At 40.9% G+C, this 27,356-nt stretch overlaps 1 protein-coding gene across 1 annotated transcript in view; it reads left to right on the forward strand.

Annotated features, from left to right (window-relative positions):
- The first annotated feature begins 1,048 nt into the window (after window positions 1-1,048).
- TSPAN13 (tetraspanin 13) overlaps window positions 1,049-27,356 on the forward strand; it is a 33,956-nt gene continuing 7,648 nt past the window's right edge. The window contains exons 1-5 of the mRNA XM_027102589.1: window positions 1,049-1,373; window positions 23,148-23,315; window positions 24,304-24,384; window positions 25,237-25,350; window positions 26,666-26,779. Of these exons, the coding sequence (XP_026958390.1) occupies window positions 1,311-1,373; window positions 23,148-23,315; window positions 24,304-24,384; window positions 25,237-25,350; window positions 26,666-26,779 (540 nt within the window). The 5' untranslated portion in view covers window positions 1,049-1,310. The remainder of the gene's footprint in view (window positions 1,374-23,147; window positions 23,316-24,303; window positions 24,385-25,236; window positions 25,351-26,665; window positions 26,780-27,356) is intronic.

The following is a 27,356-nucleotide window of genomic DNA, read 5'->3' on the forward strand; positions in this document are numbered from 1 at the left end:
CAATATTTTATTTAACATATACAGTATCATTTGCTATCACATAACTTACTCAGCATGAACCCTTAGGTTTCATATAAGTACCTGAATATTTCTCTCGAAGAACCTTTTTTGGTAGAAGGCACCATGAAATAACCAAACCTTTATTGGCTTAGCTTAGTGCTTGGAACACAGCAGGTTTTCAAAAACTGTTAGATATATTAATACTAGCTGACATATATTAAGGACTAGCTGAGTCCTTACACTGTGCCAGGCGCTCCGCAAAGAGTGCTTGACATACTGTTAATATCCCAATTTATAGGTGAGGAATCTGAGGATACATGAAGCATTTCTATAATAGACACTCAAAATGATAATGAATTGACAGAGGTGGAGACTGTGTCATTAAAAAATTTTCACAGTTGTTTGTGGGAAAAAACCCCTCAGCTTATTGAAATGCAAGATTGGAAGACAAAAAACCTCTTGATTTTCTTTTGCATGTATGATAAAATTTATCAGCATTTTTGCAAATCCCTGAAGGATACATCTGACCTGACAAGAGTCACAATTATGGGCCATATACCTTACCTATTTTCTGAGAAAAGCAGAGATTTCATCTCTCCGTTTATTCTTTCACTTGTTTCCTTCCTTTCATTTTCCCCCACTTCATTCTCTCTTTTAAATCGTTCACGTTCATTCATTTATTGCTTCATTCCTTCCTTTTTTCCTTCATTCAAACAAGGCCAGGTGCTTAATTTTAAAATCTCATTCAAAATGGTGCCACGTCACCCGCTGGGGCCAAGAACCGAGAGGTGCTGTCATCTTTCTCCCTGCCAGCGTGGATCTCCGTGGAGTCCCGCCCTCTTCTCCTCACCTGCTCCCCAGGAACCCGCGGCGAGGTCGCTGCCACGCACTCTGGCCTCAGGCACCCTCCCTCAAGGCCTTCGCCCCTTCCCCCTCTCCCAGGGGCCGCCCCTCCCCTTCCCTGCCCTCCCCTCCTCTCCCGGATCCCAGCTAGCTGAGCGCATTTATTTGCATATTTCTACCTTTGTTCCCCGCCGGCGGCCAATCAGCGCGCGGGGCGAGGCGGGGGTCTGGGCGGGGCTCGGGCTCCGACTCCGTCTTCTGCTGCTGCGGCCGCAGGTTCCAGAGCGGATAGGAACCGCCGCGGGCGCGCCGCGCGCTGCAGCCCCTTCCCAAGCCCCGGGCTCCCCACCGCGTCCCCGCTGCTGCGTCGCCTCGGCCAGGCCCCGAAGGCAAGGACAAAGAGGCTGCCTGGAGGCTCCGCCGGAGCCAGACTTTACCTGCAGTTGCCGGGAACCTCAGGCTCCAAGATGGTTTGCGGGGGCTTCGCGTGTTCCAAGAACTGCCTGTGCGCGCTCAACCTACTCTACACCGTGAGTATCCCGAGCCCGTTCCTCCCCGCCTGGGGGCTTTGCACCTGCTCGGGTGCTCCGTGACTTCCCTGTCTGGCCAATGACTCTCACTTCATCCCGCACCCCCTTTCTGTCTTCCCACGCTCTGGCCTCCCCCGCCCGGCCTCGCCATCCGTCCCCGCCGGGGACCAGGAGCCGGCGACTGTCGCAGTCTCTTCCTTTCATTGTGAAGCCGCCGTCTTTCTGGCTCACTGGCCGCGTCTCTTCCCCATTGCTCTACCCCGCCCCCTCACCCACCGCCTTGTTTTTCAGTTATTTGACCAGACCTCTCCACTTTCCCATCCTTATACCTTCTGCAACTCGCTCTTGGCTCCCAAATCCATCTGGGGCGGATTTGGAGGCGGGAGCCGCCTCGGGTTTGAGGACAGTTTTGCAAAAATAGCGTGATCTGAAACTGACAAGGCGGCATATGGATGGTGTGCGTCGTGTTTAGCTCTACGTGCGCCTGTGATTTTAATTGAGGCCACCGTGTAGGTTCACAGGATATCCGCAGCTTCCGAAGTTTGTTTCGTGCTTACATAAAGGAATGTCTTTTTGCGGGGAGCGGGAGTTGGGGGGAGGAGTTTTGCTTATACCTGATGCTTTTTCCATGTATCTCCCCTCTTATCATTATCCTAAATCCATTTTAAGCTAAATTCTCCAGTAAATAAGCGAGCCTCCACCCAGGTTGTTTCTTTTCCTGCCAACCAGCTTGGGCTTTTTAGTTTTAACCGTGCAGTGTATGTTTGTAATTTTTGAGGGGCAATTCAGGGTGAACAGGAGGATGGGAGAGTAGATTGCCGTTTACCAATGGCCTACCACGTCCCAGATTTTACATACACTTTCCTTTTTCTGACAATCATCCGAGGCAAGGGGCATTGTCTAAATTTTATACGTAAGATAATAGACCGAAAAGGGCTTTAATAACTTCACATAGTTGATAGTTGGCGACTCAAGAAGTGGAACCCAGGCTGTGGGATCCAGATCTTTCCACAGGCTTCTTTACCATGCAGAAGAAACTTCATCTTCTGTCATCATCCCTCCATCATAGTCTTGCTCCTGTCTATAAATACACCTGGGTTTGTTTTGCAGCATCCACCCTGAAAACAAACCCAGCTCCTGTGCATTAGCAGAGAGCTAGGCCATCTGTGCAAGCTTAGGTTACATCCTTGGAGTGCGGAGTCTGCCTGTGGTCCCCAGCAGGAGGGAGAGGCTGGGTCCTTTTAGCATTACTGTTCCCTTGTATGTGAACAGGGTTGCAAAGCTTTGAAAGCAAGACATAAACCTGTAAAAAGTATGTCTTTCTGACTAGTTAGTAGGAATCTAATCAACGTGTCACTAATCCTAGATTTGGGAAAAATTCTAGACCACCTGGTGATTCAGGTACTTGTAATCGGAGATCCATGTCAAGTTTCAGATGAGAATCCACCTTTGTCTCACCTGAACATGCCTATCACATTGATTATTTATTAAGTAAAAGCTGACCAATTCTCCAGGTTTTCTTTTGTTAGCATGAATGGCCTGTTTAGAACTTCACATTCCCCATTTTATGCTGACTTCTGCCCCTCCCCCTCATGATTTAGCTACCTGTTTGCCAGACATTTAACCTTATTGTATCTGCTTACACACAGTAGAATGTCTGCGTTGCATACTTATGTCACTGAGGAGGTCTATATAGATTAATATGCCGTATATATTTTTTTTCTAAAGGCAAGTTATTTTTAAGTCTGGTTCTGTTGCTTTTGAGATGTGTCATTTCTGCTTGAATCTCTTGTGTATTAGGAAAGCAAAGAGAAAGGTAACTCTGAAGGAACATATTATATAAGACTTTTATATCTGTTCTAAATTATTGACCTTCAGAGTGTATTCTATTGATTTTAATAGCACTGTAGTAAAAATTAATTGGAAATTCACAGGACTGTAAAGATGGTTGGCCCTTTTAAATCTAAACCTTTTTATTTTTTTTAAAATTTATTTATTTATTTATTTTTGGCTGCACGCGGGCTTTCTCTAGTTGCGGCAAGCAGGGGCTACTCTTTGTGCTCTTTGTGCGGTGCGCGGGCTTCTCATTGCGGTGGCTTCTCTTGTTGCGGAGCACGGGCTCTATGCGTGCGGGCTTCAGTAGTTGTGGCTCGCGGGCTCCAGAGTTCAGGCTCAGTCGTTGTGGCGCACGGGCTTAGTTGCTCGGGACCAGGGCTCGAACACGTGTCCCCTGCATTGGCAGACGGATTCTTAACCACTGCACCACCGGGGAAGCCCTAAGGCTTTTTAGAAAGAGGATATTTCTTAAAATGAATTACTGTCTACTGCTTATACATTGTGAACAAGTTTAGATGAGTTCAGCAGTTTAAACTGGAAATGAATGAAAGGTAAACATTGAACCAGGTCTCAAATAGATGATGAAAATGTGCCATTGCTATTATTTAGATTCTGTATCTTCCCTGGTTTCACCTCAACATTTTAAGATGGGAAATGTCAGGTGGTTGGGGGAAGGGTTAAGGCTGAAGACTTGGGAGACATTTATTTTTAAGGCATGAATAGGAGGACCCTTTATAGGTTCCAATCCCACCTGGGTCGCTGCCTCCCAAATAAGCTCAAAGTTGTGGGATTGGATCTGAGATTATTTCTAAAAGTGTTAGTAAATCCAGGATTGCGTATGGGTGTGGTAGGTGTAAAGGCCATGGTCTGCTTTGAGTCATCACTCTTGCCCTGAAGCATTTTCTTGAGGAACTTAGGGCAGCCTGACTGTCCACGTGCTCAGGTGGCCTGCTTATGACCTTGAGATTAGGGCAGAATTCGTGACCAGTCCAGAAAGCATGTCATTAAAATAGGTTGGATGGAACATCCCCCAAACTTGTCATGGATTTTTGATCACTAGCCAGAGGCGGGGCTGATTTTTGTTGTTGGTTATGGTTTGGTTGTTTTAATTAATAGAATCCCTAGTAATGAACAACTTTACGTTAGTGTAGTGAATATCAACAGTTTATAGATACGGGAGGAAAGGGAGAAGCTATGGTTTCTTTATGCACTTTCATGATGTTATACAAAAGAGAGTGACTTGCTCTAGAACTTCCTACATTTATAGAAACTGAATGTTTCTTCACTCAACAAATATTTATTGAGTGTCTACTGTGTGCAAGGCACTGTTCTGTCTGGGAATACAGCAGTGAACCAAACTGGGCTTTGAAATCAACGTGCCTTATGAAGCCTCTTTTTCATTCACTATCTTCTCTACATATGATCTCAAGAGCTTTCTTCAGTCAATAAACATTTGCTTACTGTGTGCATTCTTCTGAGAACTGTGGGAAATAATAAACACATACAAAGGCAAGTACCTCCTCTGTGAAGACAGGATCTAGTGGGGATTTATGGAGTGGAAAAATTAATGTTATATAAGGGAAGGACTGACTTCAGGTGCCACAAAATTTAGGACTAGGGTAGGTCTTTGTGGGTTGGAGAAGAAGGTATGATTGAATTGAGGAAGTGTGGAAATAGCTTGGTCTTTTTGATACTGTTCAGGATATAAACACAAGTGAAAACTGCTTTGGGAAAACGGTCTATTTTATTTTTAATCGTTTATTTTAAAATAATTTTGATTGAAAGTATTTTGAAAAAAAGTGAAAAATAACTTTATTCCTAGTGATTTGTGGGGAATTTTAGAAGGTATGAAATAAGTGTTGTATTAAAATATGTAACATTTTGAATATGTCTCCTTGTGCTTCTTAAGCAGAGAAGAAAAGACTTCTAGGAATCGACTGCTGTTTATATGTATGTGTGTGTGTGTGTGTGTGTATGAATAGTTTTAATTAAGAACGTAAGGAACAGAATATAACTCATGGTCTTTAAATAAGGGTCATTTCAGAAGTTTCAGTTTTGTTTCTTATTCTGTATTTATTCTTCTAAAATCTAAGTTTGCTTCTGTTGGTTTTTTGCAATATTTTTTCTATATCTTTGGTTGCTTTGGGGAAAAAAATCTCCATGCAGCCAAAAATTATACCAGTTTACATTCATTTTAAGGCATATGTTTATTTGCGTTTTAGGTATCTCTGAAATTGAGGTTGTCTTAAAATAGGTAAAACATAGCAGATAAATATATATATATATATATATATATATATATATATATCTGTACAGTCTATGGAGAGAAAAACAGCTGGGTTTCGGAAGAAAACCTAAATTTGAATACCAACTGTACAGCTTGCTTGGAATTTAACCTTGGGCAAACGTCTCCATCTGAGTTTCACTTTTTTCATTTATAAACTGGTGATGATATTTTTCATTCTTCCCTTGTGGAGTTGTTAGGATAAAAGGAGAGAATGTGGATAAATGCTTTGGATGTGCTATAGAAAAAAGAGCAAGTTGTTACAGCTTCGTGGAAAGAAGTTGACTTATTTTAAATTTCTGAATTACAAACCTGTAAGTTACAATGGAAAGGTTTTTAAGCTACTGGGATTTCTAACACTTACAGGCTGGTGTTAACTCAAGCAGGCCCTACGGGGGCAAGAGTTCATACCCTCAAAGCAGTAATATTAATCTTTCAGTTGTAAGAAAAAAATGACTGAGGTATGGTGAGTATAAATTTGGAACGATTTTCCTGTACATTTTTAAAAGTCCTATTCTGGTCATTAGAGGGCTGGAAAAGTATAATTTTGTTCAGTTTCTACTCCAAAATAAATGAAAAACGCTAATACTTCAGCCAAAGAAAAAAATCTACTTTTGTAATTGCCTTCAAATTATTGTATTTGACATTTTTCAAAATTCTGATCATTATTTTTCAAATTATTCTTATTTAATATGTGGTTAGGCTTATGTTATTTCTCAGCCCTTGTTCAAACTACTGAATGAATTTAAAATATTTAAGTGGTTGCTGAATATTTACTTGGATTTTGAATTTAAAAATGATTCACTGTTTACAGAACCTGGAATTTTCACGTGATGCTGTTGAGCTGGTGTTCATAGTCAGCCTTTGTGCCAAATGTGTTTGTGAAATTTCCCAACTTTTGATTTTAAAACAGTTACCGAAATGTGCTATTTATGTCATTTCTTACTTGAAATGAGGTTATTTTCTTTCACAAAGTTTAACAACATAATGAAGAGGCTTTTAGAAAGAAAGAAAATTTATTAGGGAAATAATTGTATTTCAGCCTACGTTTGAAAAGTGAGATTTGAACATCTCAGTGGTTTAATTTGCATACAGTTTTAGGTAGTTTAAAAGTGGGCCATCATCACCTCAAACACATATGAATTACTGGTGAAGACAGGCTAGGTTTAGTTCGTCTTCCTTCTTATCACATTTCACCTGAATTGTTCCTCCATATTATCTTATCACTGTAAAATGAATAACGCACTTGTAATAGTGGATGAAAACTCTCAGAGAATAAACCCGAATTCCTTAGCATGCCATTCAAGATCTTTCACCATCCGCTCTTCCCGTGTGCATGTCTTCATATATTTCAGCCACAGAGGGTTCTCCAGACATTTTGCCCTTTGTTGCCTGTCTTTGCTGATCCTCTGCTCTTGACTTATAATACCTTGTTCTGTCTTTGTAAAACTACTCAAATAAAGCCTCCCGTTTCTTAAGTCAGAAAGAATTGTTTCCTTAAATTTTCACTTGGGAATCAATCTTACTACCTGAATGCCACCCCAGACTAATTCAATCAGTATTCAGAGACAGGGAGAGGCATGTGAGTTTTTGGTTAAAAAAAACCGTTTTTAAAATCTTCCTAGCTAATTCTAAATTACAGTGAGGGCTGAGAGTCTGTGTTGTAAGATTTTATTTTACTCTGTCTTTGCCATTAACCATACCAATGCTCCACACTATAGATTGCTTTGTGTTTGCTTTTTCCCCAGCTAGACTATCCACCGTTTATTGGCGGAGATCATAGCTTTCTCTTTGTTGCATCCTTTGGTTTGTAGCATTGTTTTTTTTTTTTTTTTAGCACAGAGCTTATACTTTCTAAATACTTCTTGGATGGAATTTGCAGAATTCGCTGTTCCCTTTTCAACAGAGGTAAAACATACCTAATGAAAGCTTGCATAAACAGGATAATATGATCAAAATTAAATCTAGAAGGCAGCCAAATATTTTAAGACATGAAAATTAGCGTTGGGTTAAAAATAATAAATAGGAATTGCTTTTACATGTCTACTGTAGAATCTAATGTTTCTTGAAATACTCTTTTCTCTTTTCTCTCCCATTGTTGGCCAAGCTCTCCTATGCATCTGAGGTTTTCCTGTAACCTTTCCCGTGAACAAATCAGCTTTCCGTAAAATTGTACTAGAGTCATTGTTGGATAGGGTTCTTTATATTATTAGTCTAATTTATTATTATTAGTCTAACATAAATGTTAAGACGAACCCAAATAATTTTTCTTTTATTCATTCCAATAATATTAATTAAGCAACAGCAGCAGTGAGCGAAACAAACCAAAAGGTCCTGCGTTCATGGATCTTACGTTTGGGGAGGAAGGTAGATGATAAGCAAATAAGCAAATAAGTTATACATCATGTTAGAAGGTAAAATGCTATGGAGAAAAATGGAGTAAGAAGGCTGAAGCACAGTGGGGCAGTGGGGGGGGGTAGGGGAGGATAAGGGCATATTTTTATGTGTGGTGGTCAGGATTAGCCTTCTCGGTAAGATAGCAGTGGAACAAAAACTTGAAAGAGTTGAAGGACAGACATCTGGAAAAAGTCAGTGGAGGGAACGGCCTTTGAGAAGATCCTGAAGGAGTATTTCTGATTTATGCAAGGGACAGAGAGGACGCCTGTGGCTGGGACAGAGTGAGCAAGCGGTGGGTGGAGTGGTTGGAAATGAGTCAGAGAGTTTCTGGGACCCAGATTGAAGGAATTGAACTTTTACACCAAGGGAAATGGGGAGCCATTGGTGGCTTTGGGCCTGATTTTCATTTAAACGTTTGTCTGGCTCCTGAATTGAAAGTAGATTATAGATGGCAAAAGTAGAAACAGTGAGATCACCTGTAAGGCTACTGCAGTAATTTAAGCAAAGATGATGGAGGTTTGGACCAATATTATAGCAATGGATAAGAGAAATGGTCAGCTTTTGGGTGTATTTTGAAGGTGGTGCCAACATAGTTTCCTGATGGATGAGAATATGGGGTGCGACCAGTCACAGATTACTTGTGGTTTATGGCCTAAACAACTGGCTTGCTGAATCTGCTGTTAACGGGAATGGGGAGACTGGGTGGAACAGGCTTTGGAAGGAACATAAGAGGTTCAGTATTAGATGTGATGCCAATCAGATACCCAAGTGGAGATGTCAGATGGCAGGTAGTCTAATAAAGGACACTCCTTTTTTTTTTTTTTTTTTTTTTTTTTGCGGTACGCGGGCCTCTCACTGTTGTGGCCTCTCCCGTTGCGGAGCACAGGCTCCGGACGCGCAGGCTCAGTGGCCACGGCTCACGGGCCCAGCCGCTCTGCGGCATGTGGCATCTTCCCGGACAGGGGCACGAACCCGTGTCCCCTGCATCGGCAGGCGGACTCTCAACCACTGCGCCACCAGGGAAGCCCAGGACACTCTTATAATAACAGTTTTCGGAGACAAGGAGGAACTGGCCAAGGAGCCTGAGAAGCAATGGCCCGTCAGGTAGGAGGAAAACCTGGTAGAGGCGGGTGTCTTAGAAGCCAAATGCACGTCATTTTAAGGAGGCAGAGTTGAACATCTGTGTCAAATGCTGCCAAGTAAGATGAGGACTAAGTTATGATTATTAAGTTGATCAATGAAGAAGTCACTGAAAAAAGCAATTACCCTTTTATTTTGTCATATGATAGACTATATGTCCCTCAACAGTAAGGACCGTGTCCCAATCACTCCGGCTTTCCTGAATGCCCAGCACAGCCTTGCCATGTGGTTGACATTTAGTTGATTGAAAGAAGGAGGCAGTGCAGGGCTGTTTCACCCATAATTCCACTTCTTCTCTCCCAAAACTGCTCCGAAGAAGGAAGACGTAGGGTGGGGTTGAAACTTTGTTGGCAGTTGTGAGTGCTACCTCAAACCAGTTATCCTTGGAAAATGGCAAGTCAGGATGCCTTACTTTTGATTCTCTTTATAATTTCTTCCCAGCAGATATTATATATTATGTATTCCGTGCCTTGTAAGTATAAAGCAATCTGCTTGGCACCAAGGAGAACACAGAGAAGAAAAATATGTGACAACAGCACATGAGCCTTCCTTGTATCATCTGAGGAATGACAATGAGACGAAGAACTGCGGTCTTGGCTTCAACACTGAATGTCTGGATATTTAGCAGTCTCCAGATTATTTACAGAATTTTCAAGTTTCCATCCAGATGTTTGGTATCAGAGAAACACATGCTTCATAATCACTGAATTGTTCTTCAGTTGTTCACATTAGGCAGAAGTTCAGAGGGAGAGTCCAGTGTCACGTGTAATTACTCTTATGACTGTTGAAGCATGGAGAGGTCTGGGGCCTTAGTTTTTCATGTATCGGTGGATGCTGCGTTACATTTCGGTGGTACAGTCCTTTTAAATCTTATTACTGCTTTAAGTTCCTTACCCTCCACTGTCATCACGTCTTCTCTCTTGCTTTGGTGCTGACAAAACATTTTTGAATGATTTAACTGCAGAATCGCATCCAGTTTTTTCAAAGTTCTACGTTCCTCTTTCGTCCTCAAAACAATTCACTTACCCTGGTAGAATTTGGATGCTCAAAAAGTGTAGCTGCTCTAGAAATGCTCTCTCTTTGCATGTTGTTTCTGCAGTGTGGTGGATATTTGGTGAAAGAATGAAACTCTCTTTTATAGGTTATATAGAGAAAGAATAATCTGGAACACATGAGGCTGGATTTCTTCACCCCAAATATTGATTATGTTAGGGAATAAGCATTTCCCTATCCCTAAAGCATAATGAACAAGATCATGAGCTCTTTCCATCTGCGGTGTATTGTGAGTACCTCTTCTGTACCAGGCACTTAGCCACATTCTAGGAATATCAGGTCAACACGTGCTTTGACTGTATGGCTCTCAAAGTGTAGAGGGCTCATTAGAAGAATTCGAAGTATGACTGGAGGTGGGGAATAGTGGCTAATGAGTTACCTTGAGAGGTAAGCCAGGCCCTTCGCATTCTTGGATTTGTCAGCCTGGTATTTGGACTTTATTCTGAGATTAGAAACAAAAGATAGCCGGCATGGGAATCACCTGATCTATTGGCTTTAAGTTAAAGACCATCAAAGACTACCATATTAGGAATAGAGTCCAGCTGCTGGTAAGAGAAACGCAGCTACTGCTGCTTCGAATAGTAAGCTGTATTATTTTCATGTAGCAAGATGTCTAGAAGTAGGTAATCTACAGAAGGTGCACAATGCAAGCATGTTATCAAGGTCCCAATTATCCTGCCCTACCATCCTTGGTATGTGACTTTCTTCTTTGTCACCCAATTACATCTGCAACTCTAGGCATCAGGATTTGTTCCCTGCTGCAAGAAGGATAACGCTGTAAAATGCTTTTCCTCATAAAGCTCTGTGTGTGTGTGTGTGTGTGTGTGTGTGTGTGTGTGTGTGTGTGTGTGTGTTAGAATAGTTCTATTGAGGTATTAATGACATACAATAAGCTGCACATATTTAAAGTATAAATTTGATAAAGTTGTGACACATATATACACCTGTGAAGCCATCATTGCTTTCACGACCTTGAACATAATCAACCCCCAAAGTTTCCTTATCCTCCTTTGTAATCCCTCTCTCCTGGCACATAACCTTTGCTCCCAATTTGCAGGCAACCACTGACCTGCTCAGCAGTAAAATTGAGGCTGGAGTTCAATTTGGTAAGCCTGGGGAGGGTGTTTGCAGGAGGGAGGTGGCCTAGGACATTTCTCTGGCCCACTGAGTCACTTCTCGTGTGGTCCTTAGAGTAAACAGTTTCAGGGAGGTCTTTTAGGCTAAAAGGAAGTGCTCCTGTTTTGTAAAAGCCCATTGACAAAGTGAAGGATTTAGAGTTAGTCTAGGCGGGGAAGGTGGTCACAGTGGGGAAGGTAGACAGGGTCACTGCAAGTTTGCAAGTATTAAAAATGTTATGATAAACACTTGCAAGATGAAGCTTGCCTTGACCAGAATTCTTTATAAGTTATAAATGAACTTAAAAGAATGTGTTGGCGGGATAGCACAAACTCTTAGAAGGATATAATTGGGAGATTCAATAGTTGGATCATCAAGTATGGCTGGATCAAGGGGCTCAGAAAAGGTCAGAACTCTCTTGTTCTTCTATCCACTTCTCAGCCCAGCTTGCCTCTGCGTAGATTCTTTTTGAGGCCAGAATTTTCCATGTGCAAGATGGCCACTGGCAGAATCAATTTTAATTGTCCTTATGGCTTGCTATACCAGAGGAACCCTTTTTTTCTCTTTCAATATTCCTGTATGATCATATGGGACATACTAATTAACCCTGTTGGTTTATGGACCCAACCCATGAACCAATCACTGTGTGTAGGAGGATGAGCAACCATGATTGCTGCTGGCAGTGGTTAGAGGGGGCCAGTGAGACACTGTGATTATGGGTTTTATAAGAAATGTATGTGCTGGGTTGTAAAAACACCGTATGTCCCCTACAGAGATCACTTGTCCTCTGAGTAGGAATTTGAATCTTCTATTCCTAATTCTAGAATGTTCTAGCAACTCCATCACGTGAAAGGCCTACTGTAGTGGTTTAATGCTTCAACACCTACTTAAGCTAGATTGTAAAGAACATTATGCACAACACTTTTTTTCTTTCTTCTGGAGTGGCATTGTGTGTAATTGATCCAAAAAGTGCGTAAATACATGTTTATTAGTTTTAAATAATTTTATTTGCTAGAGTGATCTCAAAAATAAAGACTGTGCATCCCGACTAGGATTTCTTGCTCCCCTCCTCCAGGCAATGCACTGTGTGCTTGTGTATGAATGTTGGCATATGTGACAAATTTTCTAGGTCGGGTAAAAGAAAAATAAGCACAAAATGAATAAGCAAGGATTTGGTAGTTAACTAATAGCAAAGCTGTATGAGTGAGGACCTTATTGTTCGTTTATACGTGACTGTGCAACCAGATCTCATAGGAAGTAAGTCAAGGAGACGCTAGTCAAACCTATATCAATCTGGCTACAAAGCAAGAACTACAGTTTCTTATGCATTATAATATTGTCTTTACTATTATATCTCGATGTTAAAAATTACTTAACTATGTTGCTAGGCACTATGATATGGTCCTACAGGAAGAAAAAAATGCACCAAACAGAAAGGTTGCCACAGTTCTGCCTCTGTCATTGGGTATGTCATTTTGCTACTCTGATTTATCACCTATAAAATGAGGGGACTCGGTTAGGGTCACTGGCCAGATAGCTTTGTGCCGCTAGTGCCCTCCTTCATCAGAATCTATGGGATTTCCCTGGCAGTCCAGTGGTTAAGAATTCTCCTTCCTATGCAGGGGATGCAGGTTCGATCCCTGGTCAGGGAACTAAGATCCCTCATGTCACGGGGCAACTAAGCCCACGCATCGCAACTACTGAGCCCACGAGCCTCAACTAGAGAGAAGCCAGGGCACCACAATGAAAGATCCCACGCAACTAAGACCCGATGCAGCCAAAAATAAAAATAAAAAAATTTTTTTAAAAAAAGAATCTATCCATGTGCGCACTAATAGTTTTGCCACCACCTCCTTTTTTAAGGATTTGCTTGGGGAAGCAATACCAGTTATAGACACTTTTATAATCTTGCCTTGGCATGGCTTTTCAGAAATTTTAGCTTTTGTACTGTCTCCTTTAAAAGCTCATTTTTTGTATGATTCACTTTTCTTTGTTTTAAAGAGAGAACAGGAAAGGTTGGCGCTTCCTGTTCATAAATAACATTGCTATCAACAAGTTAACAGATCCATAATTTGTTTTTATCAGCCTTCTGTCTCCCAAAGGAAGGAAACTATTTGTCATAGGTCTAAATTTACTTTCTATTACCATTGGTCTCATAAGGAAACTGTTGTTATTATTAAACAAAAAATTCATGCAGTTTCTTTGTCTACCAGGTTCTAGTTACAAGCAGGCTTTTTAATTATACAGTTAGAATCTTATTGGAATCCATAATTTTTATATCACTCATTTGGAAGACTTCACATAATCCCATTCTCTTCAAAATTACAAACCAGCCATAACATACAATTACCACTATTCAGAAATAAATTGCTTCATTATTACCTTTAAAAGGCTCCTTCTTAGTAAAAGTTAAAGAAACACTGATAATCAGATCTAATTAGAGGCATATCATAAAACTTTAGGTGTGGTTTCTAATTTAAAAAGTTAATTATGAGTACTTGGGGATTTTTGTTACAGTGTGTTAGAGACAGCAGTCACACCCAAAAACATTTATGTTTTCAATTTTGCTTTATTAAAAAATCCAAACAGGGCTTCCCTGGTGGTGCAGTGGTTAAGAATCTGCCTGCCAATGCAGGGGACACGGGTTCGAGCCCTGGTCCGGGAAGATCCCACATGCCGCAGAGCAACTAAGCCAGTGCGCCATGACTACCGAGCCTGCATTCTAGAGCCCGCGAACCACAACTACTGAGCCCCTGTGCCACAACTACTGAAGCCCGCGCGCCTAGAGCCCGTGCTCCGCAACAAGAGAAGCCACTGCAATGAGCAGCCTGTGCACCGCAAGGAAGAGTAGCCCCCACTCACCGCAACTAGAGAAAGCCCGCAAGAAGCAATGAAGACCCAATGCAGCCATAAATAAATAAATGTTTAGAAAAACCCCAAAAAACCCAAACATATTTTGGGGGTTTATCATAAAATTGAGTCACTTAAGTAAGTTTATGTTTGGACAGTTTCTCTGTTGTGGTAATAAATGAAAAATTTGTCTTTGATTGGACAGTTAAATCATGTTCTCTTCCACGTTACAAATGAGAATGTGTATATAGGACTCGGGTACCAGAAGGAGGTGATAGGGTGGTGTCAAGATGCACACGTGAGTCTTCCCAAGTATGACAGACCTAGAGCTTCACTTTCTGTTATAAACAAGTGGAGAGTCAATGAATTACTACCTACTGTCTTCAGGTCTCTACCACCTTCATTTGAAAGCCTTCCTTTTTCTTAAGTGGGTGCAAATTGTAGGGGAGAATGTGAGCAGTACCTGGAGATGCACAGTTGGGAATTAATGTGAAATATTTGAGAGACAAATGAGAATATCTTGATGCGAGTAGCCATGTTTGGGGAATTGTGAGGAAAAAAGTTGGATGAGGCAAGTTGGACAGATTTACAGAGGAAAGCAAAGCGGAAGATTTAGTATTGGTGTTCCAGTAAGAAAAGGGTTGTTACATTTTCAGGCTACTTGTAACTTGGAAATGCTTTATGTGCACAGAAAGTAATATGGTGGACTCATGTGATCCCAACAGCCTGATTTCACAAATGCCAGTGTTTTGCTATGTCTCTTCCTAAGAGGTTCAAAGTTATAAAGGGCCCCTCTCTGTTCCCTTTCCACCCACCAAAAGTATCATACTCACTATCCTAAAATCAACATACGTCATTTCTATGCATGTTTATATATGACAATTTGATCTGGTAATCAACCACAGAGAAAATATAGTGGGTTTTTTTAAAAATAATTTATTTTTCGCTGCGTTGGGTGTTCGTTGCTGCGCGTGGGCTTTCTCTGGTTGCCGAGAGCGGGGGCTACTCTTCCTTGCTGTGCTCGGGCTTCTCATTGCGGTCGCTTCTCTTGTTGCGGAGCACGGGCTCTAGGCGCGTGGGCTTCAGTAGTTGCAGCGTGTGGGCTCAGTAGTTGTGGTTCGCGGGCTTAGTTGCTCCGTGGCATGTGGGATCTTCCCGGACCAGGGCTCGAGCCCATGTCCCCTTCATTGGCAGGTGGATTCTTTTTTTTTTTTTTTCTGCGGTACGCGGGCCTCTCACTGTTGTGGCCTCTCCCGTTGCGGAGCACAGGCTCCGGACGCGCAGGCTCAGCGGCCATGGCTCACGGGCCCAGCCGCCCCGCGGCATGTGGGATCTTCCCGGACTGGGGCACGAACCCGTGTCTCCTGCATCGGCAGGCGGACTTGCAACCATTGCGCCACCAGGGAAGTCCTAAAGTGTTGTTTTTGTGTTTGCAAACTTATGTAAATGGTCTGTTTTATCAATATTTATACAACTTGTTTTATTTTTATGTTTGGAATTTATAGATTTAATAGAAATAGATTAACACTTGTATACTACTGTGTGATCACACCAGAGTTTGTGAATTCCCTAGTCATGGTGTTTGAGGTTGTTTTACATTTTTTACTATTACAACCAAGGCTGCAGTAAAATCCTAATACATGTATGTCTGGCTGGGGACATGGGCATTTTTCTTGGATATTAACCTAGAAGCAGAATTGCTGGGTTAGTAAGAGACACGTATCTGTAACTTTTTGAGGTGCTGCCAAATTGTTCTGTAAAGTGCCTGCAACAGTTGACACTTCTACTGGAATGTGAGTTCTAGGTTCTCTGCATCCTCATGTCATCAGGCTTAATGTTTGCCAATCTAGTGAATGTGAGATCCACTCTGAGGTTCACTAGTGAGTACCTCATTGTTCTAATTTTTGCTTTCCTGATATATAATGAGATCTAACATCTTTCATTTGTTTATTGGCCTTTTGGATTCTTCTTCAGTGAACTGCCTCTCATTACCTTTGACCACTTTTCAGTGTGCTTTTTGTCCTTTTAAATTGATTTGTAAGTGTTCTTTAATATATACTTCTGTGCTGGAAATATCTTCTAGTCCTAGGCATATCTGACATTTTTCTGTTTTTTTTATCATATAGAATTTAAAATTTTAATGTGAGGTATAGTTTGGTGGGTTAGAACATGGATTCATATCGCAGTTCTATCCCTTCCTTGCTGTGTAACCTTGAGCTAATTTCTTAACATCTCTGTGCACAACTTCCCCCATCTGGAAAATGGAGGCAATAGTACTACCTACGTCTTAGGGTTGTTGAGAAGACTGAATTAGTTAATAAATGTAAAATATTTTGAATACTTCTTGTATGTAGTAAATGACATATTTGTATTATACGTGCTTTTGGGGGGTCTTGTTTAAGAGTGTTTCTTTAACCACAAAGGCAAAATATCTTTCTGTATTTTTTTCCCCAAAAGTTAAAATTTTGCTTTTTATATTTAGGCTTTAAATCTATGGCATGAGGTAGAGATTACTACTATTATTTTTCAAAATGGGAAGGTAGTTGTGGAAGAGCTATTAATTAAAGACTGCTCTTTCCCTACTGATGTAGAATTCCGTATCTCATCAAGCCCACACTGTTGGTTTGTTTAGTTACTTGATTTTAATTACCAAACCATTATAATAAATTCTGATGTTTGTTTGGATTATTTTTAACTTCTTTAGTTCTTTTAGTTTTATTTATATATTTAATTTTACTAAATAAAAAAAATAAAACACATTCAAAAGCTATAGAGTCAGGCTCAGGTTTTGAAGAGCATGGTGAAAGCAATAACAAAGACAGAATTTGGGACAGTTAAATGTGACCACTGACAAAGGTTGATTTGCCACTAGGAGCATTTCTTATGCAGGGTGCTAGTGACAGTGTAGCTGGGCTGAGAAAAAGTGCAGCAGACACAGGCCTTTCTCTTTAATCTTCTTAAAAATATTCCTAGCTCTTTGATGACATTTATTCTTCCATGTAACTTAACGGATCATTGTATAAATTTTTACCCAAAACCATGAGACTTTGACTAGAAATACGTGAAATTTGTAGGCTAAATTGGAGGTGAATTGATGCTCTATTATAACGAGTGTTCCCACCGTGAACATGATAAATCTCTTCATTTAATTTAGGTCTTTTCCATGTTCTTCAATTCATTTCATAATTTTCTCCATGGATGTGTCGTAATACTTCTTTTAGATTTATTTATATGTACGTCATATTTTGGGCACCTATTACAAATTGCTTTTAAGGAAGTGCATGAAGAGATTTAGAGGTGCATCAGCATGCTGTTGATTTTGTATAGTGACCTTTCTGTGACCTTTTACACTGGAAATACAGCTTTCTGGAGGTCTAGACATGCAAGGGTCTTAGTTCAGCTTCCCGCTTCTGCCTGGTTTAAAACCCAAGTCCTTCCCCTTTAGGGACAGTTCTGATCTGGGAATTCCTTTGCACCCTCTCATGGCCACACAGTGCCAGTTGTATGCTTGCCGTCTGACTTTCAGTTCTCCTTTCCTTTCTGGCCTGTGGGAATTTCCCATAGTTTCTCTGCACTCAGCTATATATATATATATAAATATACATATAAATAAATATATATTATTTTAAGAGTTATTTGTTTATCTTTTTTGTTAATTAATTTATTTTTGGCTGCATTGGGTCTTTGTTGCTGCGCGCGGGCTTTCTCTAGTTGCGGCAAGCAGGGGCTACTCTTCGTTGCGGTGCACGGGCTTCTCATTGCGGTGGCTTCTCTTGTAGCGGAGCGTGGACTGTAGGCGCACGGGCTTCAGTAGTCGTGGCTCGAGGGCTCTAGAGCGCAACCTCAGTAGTTGTGGTGCATGAGCTTAGTTGTTGCACGGCATGTGGAATTTTCCTGGACCAGGGTTGGAACCCATGTCCCCTGCATTGGCAGGTGGATTTTTAACCACTGCACCACCAGGGAAGTCCCTCAGCTAAATATTTAAATAAAATGTTGTCTTTTTCAATATTTTAAAGTATGAGTAGCAGGAAGGACTCAGTTACGTGGGTAACTCAGTTGCCCAAGTTCTATGGTAGGATGAGTAATACTCTTCTCCCACCAAAGTTTCACATCCTCATCCTTAGAACCTGTGAATATGTGACCTTATGTAGCAAAAGGGGCTTTGAAGATGTGATTAAATTAAGCATCTTGAGATAGGCGATTATTCTGGGTTACTGGGAGCCCTATATAATCACAAAGGTCTGTATAAGAGGGATGTAAGTGGCTTATACTCAGAGAAAGTGATGTGCTTAGAGAAGCAGGTTGCAGTCTGAAAATTTGAAGATACAACACAGCTGGCTTTGAAGATGGAGAAAGGGGATATACCGGCCAAGGAGTGCAAGTGACTCCTAGAAGCTAGAAAAGGCAAAGAAATGGATTCTCCCCTAGAGCTTCCAGAAGGAATGAAGTCTTACTGACACTGTTACTTTAGCTTAGTAAGACCCATGTTGGACTTCTGACCTCCAGAATTACAAGAGAATACGTTTGTGGTGTTTTAAGCCACTAAGCTTGTGCTAATTTGTTAAAATGGCAATAAGAAAGTGATACATCCTCTCAAATGTTTTCGAAGGAGAGGTGCCTAGTATCATTGATGGGGATGACTAAAACTATATTAGAGACACAGCAGAGCGAACTTGGTGAGGAATACTCTCGAGTGAGAGGTACATAGAAGGGTGTAACCTTTTTCTTCTCTTACCTAGAAAAAAAAAATCAGAGGAAAGATACTTGTGAATGTTCTAGATAATGTTTTCAATAACAGCATAAAGCCTAGTCTGGAAGCTAGAACTTCTTATAGAAGTGATAAAGTGCCCTACCCCCCTTTTAGTTATAGACATTATTTTTCAAAGGGGAAAAGATTCTCATTATTAATACGCCTGTAACTTGGGTAGCTGAGAGAGCAGAGAGCAGTTTTCTCCTTTTGTTGAAATGCTGCTGTTGTCAATAAAGGATTTGGTTTGCTGGGAGGGTACTGACAAGGGATACCTGAATAATTCACTCCAGCTACATGGTAGGGATTACGTTGATGGTAAAATATCACGCAGCTTTCTGTAACATGCATTCCTGACTTGTTCATCTCCAAATGCGAGAATTGTTTTGTGTGGGCTGCTGTGACAGATTACCACAACCATGGTGGCTTCAAAACAGCAGAAAGCTATTCTAACAGTTCACGAGGCCAGAAGTTCACCATCAAGTAAGTGGTTGCACTCCCTCTGAAGGCCCTAGGGGAGAATCTGTTCCTTGCCTCCTTGCCACTTTGTCTCTTCTGTCTTCTGGTGGCTGCCAGCATCCCTTGCCTTGCGGTCACATCACCCTCTGCCTCTGTCTTGATATTGCTGTCTCCTCTCTCTGTCTCTACTCTCCCTCTGCCTCTCTCGTAAGGATACTTTTGATGACACTTAGAGGCTGCCTGATAATCCAGGATAAGCTTGTCCCTTTTAGACCCTTAATTGAGTCACATCTTTTGCCATGTGATATAGCATTCATTCTTTTGCTGTATACGGTAATATTCAGTTGGGGTCACTTTTCAGCCTACTATGTGTTCTGTTATGGTTCCTTTGCAGTCTTTGATGTGTTCTGTTTATCTGGATATTTTTGATTATTGTTCTCTACTCTGACCCACTTTGTAAAAATCTCTGACATAGCAATGATTTGTCCCATTGTAGTTTTTCATTATCTCCTACATTGAATTCTAGAATGAGAGTCAGCGAGCTGCAGCCCATGGACCACATCCATTCCATTGCCTATTATTGTACAGCCTGCCGACTAAGAGTGGTTTTACATTTTTAAATGGTTGAAAAAAAAAATCAAAGGAACATATTTTGTTTCATATGAAAATTATAAGAATTTAAATTTCAGTATTTAGGGGTAGCTTGTCTCTGGCTTCCATGTGTAGTGGGCACCAACCATTTGTTGATGAATATTTAACTCGTGATAAGAATTTCGTTAATGTTGTTAAGGATTTGGTACAATTCCCAAAGGATTCTTTAAAACGGTGGGTTAGAAGAATTTTATGTGTCATATTATGCACGCTTCTGATCTTTTTGGCCCTAAGACTCAAAGAAATATAGGGTAAATGTCCTGCCCCTGAATTTAATTAAGTTAGTAAATAGTCATCACACCCAGGACTTGAAGCTGCCAAGTGTTGGTTAATTTTATATGTCACCTTGGCTGGGCTGTGATGCCAAGATGCTTTTTCAAGCATCAGTCTAGATGTTGCTCTGAAGGTATTTTTTAGTTGTGATTAACATGTACCCTCAGTTGAGTTTAAGTAGTTATGGGCCTCATGTACGATATGAAACATGAAAGCATTAAGCACAAAGACTACGTTTCCTAAAGGAGAAGGAATTCTGTCTCAAGACTGTATCACTGAAATCGTGTCAGAATTTCCAACCTGTCATCCCGTCCTACACATTCTGGACTTAGTGGACCCCACAGTTCCATCAGCCAGTTCCTTCAAATAAATCTCTCTCTCTCACTCTCTCTCAATATATATCCTATTGGTTCTGTTTCTCTGGAGAACCCTGACCGATACAGCAAGCTGCTCTGATGTGTTGAGACTGTGGACCATCTTCAGTGTTTGTTGACTATGCTAAGCATCGCTCTCTCCCCTCACTGAGGTGAGGCCCCTCTGGCATTATCTTCCTCTCCTTCCTTGACACCTCCTTCAGGCTTCTGCCTTTTACACCTCGTGAAAGGAAATGTGTTGTATTCGGGTATAACAAAGTCAGAAATAAGCTCATTTGTGATGCGCCCAAGGACTTTTTCTCAATCCAAGATTGTTTGAAGTTGTGAGAAGACTGTGAGTTGATAAAAATGAGACAGAAGCAAATGGATCTGCTGAGAAGAAGCATTTGAGAAAATGAGGAGGACTAATTTCTGGGTAGCAGTATTTGTGAGAAGTTTTTCCTCTTCTCCCTCTAAAAAGAAAAACTTCCTCTGTGTACTAATTCAGTGGAGAACATCAAGTCCATATAACTCCATAACTTGTTCCTATCATGCTATAGATAGTTGCTTTCATTCTCCAATTTTGCTGCTTTATAATAAATGGATAAAAATACAAATAGCTGGGCTTCCCTGGTGGTGCAGTGGTTGAGAGTCCGCCTGCCGATGCAGGGGACACGGGGTCGTGCCCCGGTCCGGGAAGACCCCACATGCCGCGGAGCGGCTGGGCCCGTGAGCCATGGCCGCTGAGCCTGCGTGTCCGGAGCCTGTGCTCCGCAACGGGAGAGGCCACAACAGTGAGAGGCCCGCGTACCGCAAAAAAAAAAACCCCAAAAAAACAAATAGCTGCTGTATTTGTCCATATTTAGCCATTTTACTTGTATGTCTATACATATAAGAAGTTTTACATACCAAGGCATTTAAAAATTGTGTCTGATAAACAATGACTACACTTATAAAAAATTACACATGTGAGTATAGAACCATTTGAGTGAGTGATGATTTATTTTGTATCTCAAAACAAAGTTTATTAAGCCTTGAAGTGGTGCTAGAAAGTTTATTTTACATACTTTGATTCCTCCCAACAAGGTATTAAGCTGTCAGCTTGCTCCAGGAAATGGCTGACTCTCGATTGACTTGAAGATACTGTCTCTTCCCTGTTCCACCCTCCACCCTGCCCCCCCCATACCTATTTAAGTTGTATCTTCTATCAGTTGATTATAATCTTTATATGGCATGCTATTTAAGTGTTATTTTAAAGAAGTAACTGTAACTTTGAGTTTTACAGGTAATAACTGATTGAGGCATGTGTTTTACCTCTTACACTTGATTTTGTTTTATAAGAATATAAATTAAATGATTGGGATATAAAGTAATTTCTTCTTGCTCAGAATGCCATTTTTACTATGAGTAGCTAAAATCTCTTATACTCTGTTCATCCTAAAAGTTTTAATAGTCTCTCTCTCTGTTTGAATTCTCACAGAATAGCCAGTGATATCTAAGGCAATTCATTTCATCAACAATATTGTGAGATATTTTGACTGTTCCAAAGGCGAGGTTCTGTGATAGGTTCTGGGGATAAAGAGAAGTGAAAAGATGGGGTCTCTAAGTTGCTCAGAGACTCCTAGGAGAGACAGGCTTGGAAACGAATGTTCATGTGTTGAAGGGAACAGTGGAACCATATTTGAAGAACAGAGATTGCTCAGAGAATGGAGAGATGAATTTAGTTTGCTGGGGACTGGGAAGGCAGCACAGAGAAGGTTACAGTCCGGGGCTTTTTTTTGTTGTTGTTTTTTTGCAGTACACGGGCCTCTCACTGTTGTGGCCTCTCCCGTTGCGGAGCACAGGCTCCGGACGCACAGGCTCAGCGGCCATGGCTCACGGGCCTAGCCGCTCCGCGGCACGTGGGACCTTCCCGGACCGGGGCACGAACCCGTGTCCCCTGCATCAGCAGGCGGACTCTCAACCACTGCGCCACCAGGGAAGCCCCAGTCCGGGGCTTTGAAGGAAAGATATGTGATTTCCACGTGAAGAAACCAGTATGTCGGACTGAGATGTGTTGGTGTCTAAAAGTTTTACATACGCTATTATTTCAAAAGCTTAAGTAGAAATCGTTTAGGTTTAGTAAGCCAGATGGCCTCTGAGGCTCCATAATAATTTTATAGATTATTGTTTGTGTTTTAAAAACACGGCCAATGGGTTTCCCTGGTGGCACAGTGGTTGAGAGTCCGCCTGCTGATGCAGGGGACGCGGGTTCGTGCCCCGGTCCGGGAAGATCCCACATGCCGCGGAGCGGCTGGGCCCGTGAACCATGGCCGCTGAGCCTGCGCGTCTGTAACCTGTGCTCCGCAACGGGAGAGGCCACAACAGTGAGAGGCCCGCGTACCGCAAAAACAAAAAACAAAAACACGGCCAAGGATTAATATAACTTGTTAAGACAATACTATCTGTGAGATCATGTGTGTATTCTAGTATTGAGTGTTAGCAATCATTTGTAAGATACTAAGTAGGTGCCTGAAAAATGTTCTTGATATTAATAGATAAATTGACGCTTTTCCTCTCTTTCTTCTCTCCCCCCGCCACCCCCCCATCACTGCCCTTTGTGGTTGTTTTTGCAGTTGGTTAGTCTGCTGCTCATTGGAATTGCAGCGTGGGGCATCGGCTTCGGGCTGATTTCCAGTCTCCGGGTGGTCGGTGTGGTCATCGCAGTGGGCATCTTCTTGTTCCTGATTGCTTTAGTGGGGCTGATTGGAGCCGTGAAACACCATCAGGTGTTGCTTTTTTTTGTATCCTCTTTTACAGGTGGGATTTATACCCCACTTGGGTTTGCTCTTATCTTACTGATTACTCCTGTGATAACTACAACTAATTTAAAATAACCATTAGGAAATTAATTGCCAGAGAGCAACTCCTGGCAAGCATTATGCGTATTTGTCCAACCAACATTAGGAACATTTCTTAGGGTTAAGTTATTGTATGTTTACATATTCTCTCTCCATTTCACATCATGACGAATGTATTCTGCAAGTTCAGTATCATCCTATTTATGTGTTGCAAATTCAGTTACATTGAACTGATTCAGAGACTTCTATGTCCTTTCCAAGTCATTAATATTTGGTTGAGAATTTCACAATGATTTTTTTAAGAGTTGATATTAAGAAAGCTTATGTACATTTATCTCTACTTATTTCCTTTTTTATCTATGTAAGAATTTTTATTTTAATCTAAATGAAATTATAATAGATCAGCTTTTTATTTATTTATTTTTAATAATTTATTGAAGTAATAATTTAGTGAAGTATAGTTGATTTACAATGTTGTGTTCAATTTCTGCTGTATAGCAAAGGGACTCAGTTATACATATATATTGTTTTCATATTCTTTTCCATTATGGTTTATCACAGGATATTGAATATAGTTCCCTGTGCTATACAGTAGGACCATGTTGTTTATCCATCCTACGTATAACGGTTTGCATCTGCTAATCCCAAACTCCCAATCCATCCCTCTCCACTCCCCTCCCCCTTGGCAACCACAAGTCTTTTCTCTATAATAGATCAGCATTTAAATAATTATTGTTAGTATTTTTCTATATAATTATACCTACAGTGTATTATCAAAATAAAAATTACGTGTATTCTTCTTGCACTTTCTCTAAGTGCCATTTGGTCTGTTTTCTGGGTGACTTCCTTCTAGGGAGTTGTGAAGTTGCCGGTAACTCTGTTTTATGTTATTTTAAGCATTTCCAGAGCTATCCTTAACTTTGATTCTCAGTACATGATTATTCTCTTACTTGTATTTATTGTACAGTTTTCCGTATCATGTGCTTGTTTAGCCCTGAACCAGGAGCAACAGGTAAGCAAAGATTTTTTTTCTTTCTACTTTATTATACCACATAGTACATGTAGGAAGAAAGGGGGAGGAATGATTAGAATATAAAATAATTTCTTCTTGTTCAGGATGCCATTTCACTCCACATGGCTGAAGTCTTTTGTTCCTCATTGCTTTAGTGGGGCTGCTTACAGCCCTAAAACACCACGTGTTGCTATTTTCTGCATCCTTGAAGTAGGATTTTGCCCTCACTGGGTAAAAAGTGCTCCTGCTAATGGATATTCACCCAGTCTTTCCCTACTTCTATGCAATGAAACATTTGCTCCAGAATGTTTGTGGTTTCATTCTGGCAATTATTCTCTTCAAACTCTAATTTGTTTGAAGAATATGGGTCTCTCTTTTGGGGCAATGGAAAATTTGTCTTGCTACACTCTGAAAACTAGTCCTTTGACCTAAGTGCTTCTTTTAAATCACGTGTGAACGTGAAGACGTTTTATTCTTGGGATCGAAATCACGCCTTCTTTTTGTTGCAGATTGAAGTGTAACCCTTTGAAAAGTTTTGATGCTCTTATAAAGAGTATTATATTAGGTGCACTCAGTTTTAAGAGTTGCAGGCTCCAGCTTTATACATTTTATGCAGGGATGACACTTTTTTTTAAGATTTTTTTTTATGTGGACCATTTTTAAAGTCTTTATTGAATTTGTTAAAATATTGCTTCTGTTTTATGTTTTGTTTTTTTGGCATGTGGGATCTTAGCTCCCCGACCAAGGATTGAACCTGCACCCCCTGCCTTGGAAGGTGAAGTCTTAACCACTGGACCTTCAGAGAAGTCCCAGGATGACACATTTTAATGTATGTTTAAATGCGTTTTCTAGGGTCAGCTTTTGGAAGTTGGTTGGAACAATACAGCAAGTGCTCGAAATGACATCCAGAGAAATTTAAACTGCTGTGGGTTCCGAAGTTTTAACCCAAATGACACCTGTCTGGCTGTAAGTACAAAGTATAAAATGTTTTTTGGAGATGTATTGCATACAGATGAATAATGGTTAACATGGAAGAAGTGGACTTTCTGATGCTGAATTGTACTTTTAAAGTGTTTTTTATATACCAGCATTACATTCCGTGTACACTATTGTATCAATTATCTGTTCTCAAATATCCATCCTGAGGATACTGAATATTCCAGGGCCCAGCCGGACACGGATGCTTTTGGTTCTTTGCCCCTAATTCCTTCCCAGTCAAATCCTCCTAGAGCAAGTTGTGGAAGAGAAATAACAGCAGATCAGCAAGTAAATATCTTGGTTTGGAAGCCTATCAGGGTGGTGGGAGGGGAGTGGTCTGTACTAAATTGGGCTTCTCAACCAGCTAAACATCCCCAGGGTGGAGGACACAAGGAACCACCCTCTTTCCTCTCTCCCTTCTTCCCCATCACAACTTCATGCCCTTTCTCTCTGGGAGCTGAGCTAGCGATAGATCAATTAGAGCCTTCCTGTTGCCCCAGGCCAGACCACTGACCTCCCAAGTCCAGCCCAATCCCGTATGGGGATGGACTTGGAGCTTGGAGCTTGGCTCTCCTGGGAAGTTTACATGTGTTTATATTTTGGGGAAACTCCTATTACCCCCTCGCTGAGCCCTGAGCTGGACATCCCCTCGTTGTGTCCTCTTTTGTGGGTTATTAGTTTTCTATTGCTATATAATACATTATCACAATTTTAGTGGTTAAAACAACACCCGTTTATTGTCTTAGTTTCCCTAAGTCAGGAGCCTGCATATAGCTTAGCTAGGTCCTCTGTTCATCAGGATCTCACCAGAATGAAGTCAAGGTATTGGCCAGGGCTACAATCTCATCTCAGGTTTGGGGTCTTCTACCAAGCTATTGTTGGTTGAATTCAGCTTCTGGTAGTTGTAGGACTGAAGTCCCATTTTCTTTCTGGTGTCTCTAAGTTCCTAGATGCTGCTCAGGTCTTAACTCTACAGCCATCTCACAACATGGCATCAAAGGCAGTGTGAAAATCTCTTCACTTTATTAAGACAGTGTCTTATGTAATGCCACATAAACACGAGAGTGACAGTGCATCATTATTCACAAATCCCTTCCACTCTCAAGGGGTGGTTCTTCAGGGCACGTACCCTGGGGGTGGGAATCTTAGGAGCCACCTTACGATTTTGGACGCTACTAAAGAGCCATGGCTCCAGTTGGATGTGATATTCCAGACAGTAGTTTTTATGTGGGTGTTTTTTTTTTTAATAAGCTCATTATAAATGTACTTTGAAATAAAAGTTCTTTTTTGAAAATCGATACAGAGCTGTGTGAAAAGCAGCCACCAGTGCTCACCCTGCGCTCCAATAATAGGAAAATACGCAGGAGAAGTTTTGAGATTTGTTGGCGGCATTGGCCTCTTCTTCAGTTTTACAGAGGTATGTACAGATAACTCAATAGCTTCCATGCTTTGTTATGAGATTCCTGTTTTATAGGGCAAGAGGGCATGGCACTTAACTTTTGGAATGTATCAATGGATGTTTTCACTGGGAGCTAGTACCGTAATAGGAGGAGCTGTGGCTTGAAATCAGACATCACAGATTTAGCACTAAGTTTATACAGGGTGAAGTGCTTGATCATTAAATTATGTAAAATTAAATGAAGATGTTAGACTGGGTTATCTCTTGGGTCTCCTCTATTTCTAGAGTTGTATGATAAATTATAATTTTAGATATAATTTTGGAATAGGTAGGACATTCACATTGTTTAATATATCTATTAATGTGTAATATACACACATTTATATATAGGTATGCTTTGAAAAGTTGCCTTCCAACCCTATCCACACTCCCCTTTGTTCCTAGCCTTCTAAAACCTGTAGGTAATCGTTGTTATTAATTTCTTACCTATATAACATATATTTGTTATATTAATATATTTACTATATTAATACATTTATATAAATGTCTGAGCAAAACCACACACCTATTATTTTGATAATTCTTGAGGAATGCT

Source organism: Aethalodelphis obliquidens, unplaced genomic scaffold (genome assembly GCF_003676395.1).
Source record: "Aethalodelphis obliquidens isolate GAN/ISIS:26980383/991018 unplaced genomic scaffold, ASM367639v1 scaffold5, whole genome shotgun sequence".
In the NCBI taxonomy this organism is placed as follows: Eukaryota; Metazoa; Chordata; class Mammalia; order Artiodactyla; family Delphinidae; genus Aethalodelphis; species Aethalodelphis obliquidens.